The 9,699-nt window shown below is 40.5% G+C and overlaps 1 protein-coding gene across 1 annotated transcript; it reads right to left on the bottom strand.

The window, feature by feature from the left end:
- Nucleotides 1–207: 207 nt before the first annotated feature.
- Nucleotides 208–8,313, bottom strand: LOC110741228 (endogenous retrovirus group K member 25 Env polyprotein-like). The gene is given in 4 exon segments (XM_021926144.2): nt 208–1,741; nt 1,744–2,094; nt 2,097–2,367; nt 8,112–8,313. Coding segments are annotated over 3 exon segments (2,067 nt in total). The 5' UTR covers nt 2,317–2,367; nt 8,112–8,313; the 3' UTR covers nt 208–245.
- Between the last annotated feature and the right edge of the window lie 1,386 nt (nt 8,314–9,699).

The raw sequence follows: 9,699 nt of genomic DNA, 5'->3' as shown, positions 1-9,699 counted from the left end.
GGATGCCCAGATTTCATATTGTTTAAACACACATGCTCTACAAACAATTTGTGCAGTTAAGGTAATCATCACAGGGTCCTGAGGTGACATATATCCTCCTCAGCTTACAATGAAGATGATGGAATTAAGAGATTAAAGTAAAGACATAGGAAATTACAAAAGTATTAATTTTGGAGAACTAATAAATGTCCATGAAATCTTCACATTTTATGTTTTTCTGCTGTGGCTTCAGCTGGTCCCTGCGTTCAAGGTCCCTGACTTCCCGCAACATTCCTTCTCCCTTTTTCTCTATATAAATGTGCCATGGCGATGAAGGCTTGTTCATTCTCTCGATTTTGATGCAAGATTCTTCGACTGGTCCGGCACACTAAAAACAAGCTGATAAAACAGAGACACATAATTCCAAAATTTACTGCAGTAGAGTTCCCAATAGACTTAATCCAAGTCGTGGGGTTTAATCCATAAAGATTTTTTGCCACTTGATCTAACACCTCAGCTCCAGGCACAATATTTAAGTGACTTTGAGAGGCTTCAAAAATTTGTTCTTTTAATTTAGAAATGTCTAAAGTGAGATTATCTTCTCTTCCCTGTAGATGGTGTCTAACCATGTCCCAGTGATGTTTAGACTCATTATAAACTTGGGGTGTAATACAAAAATCTGATGTATTCCAGTCACACTGTAACTGGAAACGATGTTCCAAGCTCATGAGTCTATCTCCCATCCAAATGACAGTTTGTCTAAGATCATTAATTTGATTTGCCAATTTTTGATTGATACTAGATTGTGAATTCCACAACCTTGTGGAATTCTTTTGCCAATTGTCAACAAAGCTTGCTGTCTGAACAGAAGAGTGCAATGCAACTCCTGCCACAGTGGCTGTAGCTGTGACTGCAATTAATCCCATAATCACTGCAATTAAAGTCAAAATGAATCTTTTGGATCTATTTAAAATGCCTTTTAATACTTCAGTCAAAATATGGATGGATGGTGAGTCCTCCCATGGTCGGTCCATGGACACAGGGATCCACACACCTTCTCTTGCTCTCACTAGCAGAATACGGTGCTGCCAATCAAAAGTCGAATCAATGCAAGTAAACAATCTGCAATTTTCACAAGTTATAGTTTGGGAGTCTGGTTTAATAACTATATTTCCTATGACTAACATATAAGGGGACTTTACACAACTTTGTAAAGGAACTGTTAGACTGGAATTTAGGTTGACAGAGTAAAATGGCTTATAATCTCTTTTTTCTATAGTTTGATTTCCAGACCAAATTCTAAGGCAGTATGAAGCTACAGTAAGCCTCCATAATTCTGGATGTTCAGGACCAAAAACAGGACTTATTATTTTTGGTCTTGGAGTAGAGATTCCCTTTTCTCCCCATATCCAAGGGTAGAAAGACTGTAATTTTTTGTGCTTACGTTTGTCTAAATTTTCTGTTAAGTCACTATCAACAGTTGGACTCACTAGTGCACTGGGACAGAATTGAGTTTGTCCTGTGCAATTGTGGTAGAATTGACCTCGAGGTGCCCAATCTATAACAGTTCCGAATGTATTGTTTTGTAATATCACCGCACTATCGGCCACACATTCTTCCCAAACTAAATCTTTTGATTCTTTGGAAATCTCTTTGGGGCAAGTTTTCCCTTTTGGCCTAAATTTTAATGATCTTTGATAAGAAAAGTCTTGTAAATAGTTTACCTGTGGTTTGAGTGACATTCCGCTTACCATGTGATAGTAAATCTACTGGTGGGACTGACAGTAGGTACTTCTACCAACCAATTTTGGATAGCAGGCATTAAACATCCTGGTGCTCTCCCTAGGCAAATAGGAGGATAACGATACCCAATGGAAATATTTATCATCATTCCTTCTTCCTCCGGTTTGGCAGGGCAATGATCATCTGTGGGACCAGGTACCCACACACTATTATTAACATATACTTCAATAGGATTATCCATCCATGTGACTGCCCAAATTAAGGGCAGGAAAGGCACATAGGCCCAGTAGGTATAATTAGCTGCAGCTGCTCCTGCAGGCATGGGGAGACTTACCACCGTTGATACAATCATTAAAGCTGTAAGCAGCATTTTTCTGGGGTTTGTGTCACCTTTGTGCTAGCTAGGCTTTTTCCAGCTAACGGTGTCAGCTTCTTTAACTGTGTCCAGGTTGGCAGCTCTGCCTTCTTGGTGCATGGTGACTTCATCTGTTCTTCTGATATCACCACTCGGTTCATCATGTGAATCAATGGTGCTTGATTGTGGTGTTTCCGTCTCCATGGAGGCGCTTTTCTTTGCATCTCCGATGGGTTCATTGTAGAACTTTAAATGTTTAGTGGGTATCCAAACAGGAAGCTGATTTTCTCCTGGTGAAACACAAGCAAAACCTCTTCCACAGGTTATCACCTTCCCTATTTCCCATGTCTTATTTTTGTTGTCTTTCCACCAAATCAGTTTTCCTTCATGTGGACTGTTCTTTTTACCAGTAAGATGTTGTTCTGCAGAAGTAGTAGTCTGATTTCTATAAATGTTTAAAAAATTTAAAGTGTAGAGTGCTAGATTAAGCTGCATCTGAGGAGTGGTACACTCCTTACTGTCTCCCCCTTCTTTTGTTTAACTAACTGAGTTTTGAGTGTTCTATTAGTTCTTTCAACTATGGCCTGTCCTTGGGAATTATAAGGAATTCCTGTTGTATGTGTGATATTCCACTGATTTAAGAATTTTTGGAAAGCTTTACTACAATAACCTGGTCCATTGTCAGTTTTAATTTTTTCTGGAACTCCCATTACAGCAAAACAAGATAATAAATGTTTTTTAACATGGGAAGTACTTTCTCCTGTCTGGCAGGTTGCCCATATGAAATGTGAATAAGTATCAACTGTTACATGAACATATGATAATTTTCCGAAAGAAGGTACATGGGTAACATCCATTTGCCATAATGCATTAGGACACAGACCTCTGGGATTAACTCCTGCCTCTTGAGTGGGCAGGTGTAGTACTTGACATTGGGTACAGTGTTGTACAATATCTTTTGCCTGTTTCCATGTGACATCAAATTTGTTTTTTAACCCTGCTGCATTTACTTGAGTCAAAGCATGAAGTTCTTGTGCTTTTATGAATGCAGAGGATACCAGTAAGTCAGCTTGTTCATTTGCTTTAGTTAAAGGTCCTGGTAAATTAGTGTGTGCTCGAATATGAGTGATATAAAATGCAAAATTCCTTTTTCTTACAGTTTGTTGTAATAAACTGAACAGCTGGTTTAACTGATCATCCATGCCATATTTAATTAGAGCTGTCTCAACATCCCTTGTAGCCTGTACTACATAAGCAGAATCTGATTATCTGATTATTTATTAACAGGTTGATTAAAATCTTGTAACACTGTAATGACTGCAACCAACTCTGCCCTTTGAACCGATTGATATTGAGTTTTGATTACTCGCTCTTTTGGCCCTCTGTGAGTCGCTTTTCCATTGCTGAAACCATCAGTAAATACTGTCAGAGCATTTTCTAAAGGTTCATGTCTGGTAATTTTAGGTAAAATCCAAGTAGTCAATTTTAAAAACTGGAAGATTTTTGTTTTTGGGTAATGATTATCAATAATTCCCACAAAATCAGCAAGGCCAATCTGCCATGCACCAGAATTGATAAAGGCTTGTTTAACTTGTTCCTTGGTTAAAGGAACAACTATTTTGTCTGGGTCATTACCACACAATTTTATTTTTCGTAATCTTGCCTGACCAATTAATGTAGCTATTTGATCCAAGTACAATGTAAAAGTCTTAATTGTACTGTGAGGAAGGAATGACCACTCCACAAGATCAGTATTTTGAATAATGATGCCTGTTGGAGAATGTGCAGTAGCAAAAATTAAAAGTTGGAGTGGGGCTAAGGTATCTATTCTACTTATTTGCACGGACTTAATTTTTTCTTCCACTAATTTAATTTCTTTTGTTGCCTCTGGGGTTAATATTCTTTTACTATTTAAGTCTGGATCTCCTCTTAGGACAGAGAACAAATTTGACATGGCGTAAGTAGGAATGCCTAGAGTTGGACGAATCCAATTAATATCGCCTAACACTTTTTGAAAGTCATTTAATGTTTTTATTTTTTTATTTATTTTTTTTTTTTGAGACGGAGTCTCACGCTGTCGCCCAGGCTGGAGTGCAGTGGCGCGATCTCGGCTCACTGCAAGCTCCGCCTCCCGGGTTCACGCCATTCTCCTGCCTCAGCCTCCTGAGTAGCTGGGACTACAGGCGCCCACCACCGCGCCCGGCTAATTTTTTGTATTTTTAGTAGAGACGGGGTTTCACTGTGGTCTCGATCTCCTGACCTTGTGATCCGCCCGCCTCGGCCTCCCAAAGTGCTGGGATTACAGGCGTGAGCCACCGCGCCCGGCTCATTTAATGTTTTTAATGTGTCTTTTCTTATTTTTATTTTTTGTGGCTTAATTTTTCTGTTTTCTATTTGCATCCCTAAATAATGAAAAGGAGCAGAGGTTTGGATCTTATCAGATGCTATTTTTAGTCCTGCGTTGGCAACCTCTACTTGCAGAAATGTGTAACAGTCAATTAATTTGTCACTTGTTTCTGCAGCACATAAAATATCATCAATATAGTGAATGATATAACAATCTGAAAATTTGTCTCTAACTGGTTGAAGGACTTGACCTAAGAAAGTTTGACAAATAGTTGGACTATTAAGCATTCCCTGAGGTAGTACTTTCCACTGAAACCTGGTGGCTGGTTCTTTATTATTTATGGCTGGTATAGTAAAGGCAAATTTTTCACAATCTTGCTCTGCCAGAGGAATGGTAAAAAAGCAATCCTCTAGATCAATTATAATTAAAGGCCAGTCTTTTGGGATCATGGCCGGAGAGGGCAATCCGGGTTGAAGAGGCCCCATGGGTTGAATTACAGCATTTACGGCTCTTAAATCCATTAACATACGCCATTTGCCTGATTTTTTCTGAATTACAAATACAGGAGAATTCCAGGGTGAGAATGAAGGTTCAATGTGTCCCTTTTCTAATTGTTCCTTTGCTAATAAATGTAAAGCCTCCAGTTTTTGTTTCGGTAGTGGCCACTGATTTACCCATACCGGTTTTTCTGTTTTCCAAGTTAATGGAATGGGTTTAGGAGGCTCTACAGTGGCCGCCCCTAAAAAGGATACCCTATTCCTTTTCTTTCTTGATTTTTCTCAGTCTCAATTGGGACTTTAATGCCATTTTCATTTTTTCCTAACCACTTTCCTGGTATATATCCCATCTTAGTCATGATTTTTTGACTCGTGGGGCTGTATAATGGAGCAGGCATAATGATTTCCACACCCCATTGTTGTAATAAATCTTGACCCCATAGATTAACAGGAATTGAAGTAATCATTGGCTGAACAGTACTTTCTTGATTATCTGGTCCTAAACAATGTAAAATCATTGTACTTTCATACACTTCAGAAGCCGTGCCTACGCCGACAAGTCTTGTAACAGCCTTTTGTTTAGGCCAATTTTTTGGCCACTGATTTAAAACAATGACAGAGATATCTGCTCCAGTGTCTACCAACCCTTCAAACTGTTTTCCTTGAATAATGGCCTTACACACAGGTCTGCTCTCAGAGACCTGACTTGCCCAATATGCAGCCTTTCCTGCCGGATCAGTGCTTCCGAACCCTCCTGTTCTTTTTATCTCACTGTTTCCAACTTTAATATAAGGTAAGAGTAATAATTGAGCAATCCTGTCTCCTGGACTGGCACTCCAAGGAATTGAGGAGCTACTAACCAATTGAATTTCGCCTTTATAGTCTGAATCAACCACACCAGTATGAATTTGAACTCCTTTTAGATTTAAACCTGATCTTCCTAAGATTAGTCCTACAGTCCCCTCAGGCAATGGGCCGTATACCCCTGTGGGGATTTTTCGTGGAGGCTCCCCTGGAAGCAGAGAGACTGCTTGTATGGTGCATAAATCTACTGCTGCACTGCCGCTTGTGGTGGGGGACAGGGAGGATAATTGCTGTATTGTGATAACTGGCTTATTCCCTGAGACACTTGTGACAGTGGGGGTTGTCCTTCCTGAAAACCCTGAGGAACAAAGGGCTGAATTTGGAATGCCCCAGTTTGTTGTGGGGCCTGAGGCTGGCCCCTCCTCTTGTTTCCCAACAGTGGTTGCCCATTTTTATCAAATTTAGAACGACATTGATTGCCCCAATGTTTTCCCTTTTTACATCTTGGACATATGCCAGGTGGCTCTTTATCTGTTGTTGTAGTAGTTTGAGTAGTTACATTTTGTTTATTTGAGACTAGGCAATTCTTTTTTAGATGACTGATTTGACCACAATTATAACATCTTCCCCCAAATGTTCTAATTTGTCCTCCTAAAGCAACTCCTGTGATTGCTTGAGCCATAAGCATAGCTTTATGCATAGCTCCTCCAATTCCATCGCAGGCTTTAACGTACTCTGAGATTACATCTGATCCTGTGGGAACCCTTCCTTTTAATGGCTTAATGACTGATTGACAATCAGGATTGGCGTTTTCATATGCCATCAACTCCACTATGACCTTACGGGCATTCTCAGGCATTCTCATCGGTAATTGACTTTTGAGCAGCATCTTGAAGTCTTGCTACAAAATCAGGGTAGGGCTCTTTAGTATTAAAGTCTTATTGTATTAAAGGAGGGGCAGGCAGTTCCTGGGTCTTGGATTTTCTCCCAGGCCCTAAGGCAGATAGCCCTGATTTGCTCAATGGCCTCATTTGGCATTATTACTTGTTGGTCAACAGTGCTCCAATTTTGACCTATTCCTAATAGTTGATCTGCATCTATGTTAATTGGAGGATTGGCAGTCCTACTTCTTCGGACCTGTACTTGTGCCCATCAATCCACCAAGTCTTAAATTGTAAAAATTGAGAGGGTGAGAGTGAGGATTTTGCCAGAATCTCCCAATTATAAGGAATGAGCCTATGTCCATGAGCAATGGAATCTAATAATGTTCTCATGTAAGGAGAGTTGGGTCCATATTGTTTTACTCCCTCTTTCATTTCTTTTAGCATTTTTATAGAAAAGGACTTATATCTGGCTTCAGCTACGGGAGGCTCTCCCTTTTGGGCCCCTTCTCCAGGTGGTCTTGCTTCTAATATTGCTGGGAATTGCCACGCTTCAATGTCTCCTTGTTTTCTTGCCTCATCAATAATTTTATGTAATGCACTACCCTGTGTACTAGGCGGTGCTGTAGGATTAAGTCTCATGGTGGGCAGCTGAGGATATGGCGACCTGCCCTGTGGTGCTGGAAATGTTCCTGGCTGTCCAGACAGATTTTCTGGGAGCTGCCGATACTGCAGTTCGGCTGGCAGCCAGTATTGATAGGCTACTGGCGGCTGGGTCTTATTTTCTACCAGCTGATATTGTGGACACTGTATTTGGATTGGCATTGCCATGACAGAGACTCTATCTTTTTCTATTTGATCTTCTTTTGGAGTTTGCACTCCTTTAACCTGCATTTGAGGTTGTAAAGTTACAGGCATTTGAGCTGCTGTAAGAGGAGTTGGCCATCGTGGTTTAGACTCTGATGGCTCTGCTAATTCTGGACCTTTTTCCTCTAATTTTAACGTTTCAGGATATATCACTTCCTGTAATTGATTATTGTCAACATTTTGCGTTGACTGAGCCATTACCGGCTTTGCTACACATTTACAGTGTGAACTTTCTTTTCCTTTTCGGGATTCTATCCCTGCCTCTTCTTCACAATCTACTGCACAGCTTTTAGGGACATCAGAAACTGGAACGCTATCTTCTTCTGTTTGAAATGGTTCTAAAGCTACTTTAATAATGACCCAATCATTCCATACTGTAAGTGGGATGATTTTACCTTCCCTACTTGCTTGTTTTAATTCTTTGCCAATTTTTTCCCAGTCTTTTAGATCTAAAGTTCCCTGTTCCTAAAACCACGGACAAAACTGTTCTATTGTTTGAAATAGCGTAATTAGATTTTTTGTAGAGACTTTAACTCCCCCTCTTTTTAAAAGAATTTTAATAAAGCTGCGATAAGAGGCATGTTTACTTTTAGTTTGTCCCATTGTTACCCTAGGTTCTTCCGAGCGCACAAGCTTACCGCAAGGCTGACTGTAGACGTACTCGGGAGTCTCTCGTCGACTTGTCCTCAATGACCACGCTCCGGCGTACCTTCACCTTAGAGAAAAGCTCTCACGTTGGGCACCAGATGAAGGGGTGGCCTGCCCCTCCACACCTGTGGGCGTTTCTCCTTAGGTGGAATGAGAGACTTGAGAAAAGAAATGAGACACAGAGACAAAGTATAGAGAAAGAAAAAGTGGGCCCAGGGGACCGGCGCTCAGCTTACAGAGGACCCACCCTGGCACCGGTCTCTGAGTTCCCTTAGTATTTATTGATAATTATCTTTACCATCTTAAAGATAAGCGAGTGGCAGGACAATAGGATCATGGAAGGGAGAAAATTAGCAGTAAGACATATGGACAAAGATCTCTGTGACATGAGTAAGTTCAAAGGAAAATGCTGTGCCTTGATACGCATATGCAAACATCTCCATAAACCTCTTAGCAGCATTGCTCCAGCAAGTCCCACCAGCAAGTCCTACCTTATGCCATAAAGTGGTTTTCTCCTATCTCAGTAAACAGAGCATACAATCGGGTCTCACACCGAGATGTTCCATTGCCCAGGGATGGGCAGGATTTTTAACCAGCAAGCTGCCTTCAGGCACTTGTTTAACAAAGACACATCCTGCACAGCCCAAAATCCATTAAACCTTGAGTCACCACAGCACATGTCTCTTGCAAGGACAAAGTTGGGGGTAGGGTCACAGATTAACAGCATCTCAAATACAGAACCAAATGGAGTCTCTTATGTCTACTTCTTTCTATATAGACACAATAACAGGCTGATCTCTCTTTCTTTTCCCCACACCCACACCCTCAGGACAAAGCCCAAACTCCTAGATGTGTCCTGTAAAGCACTGTGGTACCAAGACCCATTTACTCCACTGCAGCTTCATCGCACTGTCCTACTCTCCTCATACTCAGAATACAACAAACTCTGCTCTAGGGGAGACTCTTTGATCTCAGTATAGACATTATCTACTCTAGAGCCTGTTCTGGCATCCTATGATTGAAAGGTTTAAGAATGTTTAGCCATTTCTATCTTTAAGGTGCTTCTGCATTGATTTTAAGTACTAATCAGAAAGGAAAGATACGTGGAAAAAAGTCAGCAATATAAAATAAATAGTTTAAGCACTTCACATCTTTATGTCACTTATTTTATATCTCTTTTTGTTGCGTTCTAAGAAGAGTTGTAAAGAGAGTCAAAAAGCAGGGAGCTAAAAGGCATTAGTATGTCCCTCAAGCCAGGCAAGTTGTTAAGCAGACAGCTCCTCTCAAAATACAAGCAAATCTGTTTCATAAGGATCATAGAGTGAACCACAAGAATCAAGCTATGAACACACCAGAGGATAACAGAATTGAATCTTGAGTAAATTCTCTGAAGGAAGAAAGATTTCTAAGCTTATGAAAAAATAGAAAAAAAAAAGAAGGAAAGAAAAGAGATCAGGCATGGTGGCTCATGCCTGTAATCCTAGCACTTTGGGAGGCCAAGGCAGGTGGATCATATGAGGCCAGAAGTTCGATACCAGCTGGCCAACATGGTGAAACCCTGTCCCTACTGAAAATACA

This window comes from Papio anubis, chromosome 1 (assembly GCF_008728515.1).
Source record: "Papio anubis isolate 15944 chromosome 1, Panubis1.0, whole genome shotgun sequence".
Lineage (NCBI taxonomy): Eukaryota > Metazoa > Chordata > Mammalia > Primates > Cercopithecidae > Papio > Papio anubis.
Note: the sequence above shows the minus strand (reverse complement) of the source record. Positions and strands in the feature narration are given on the sequence as shown.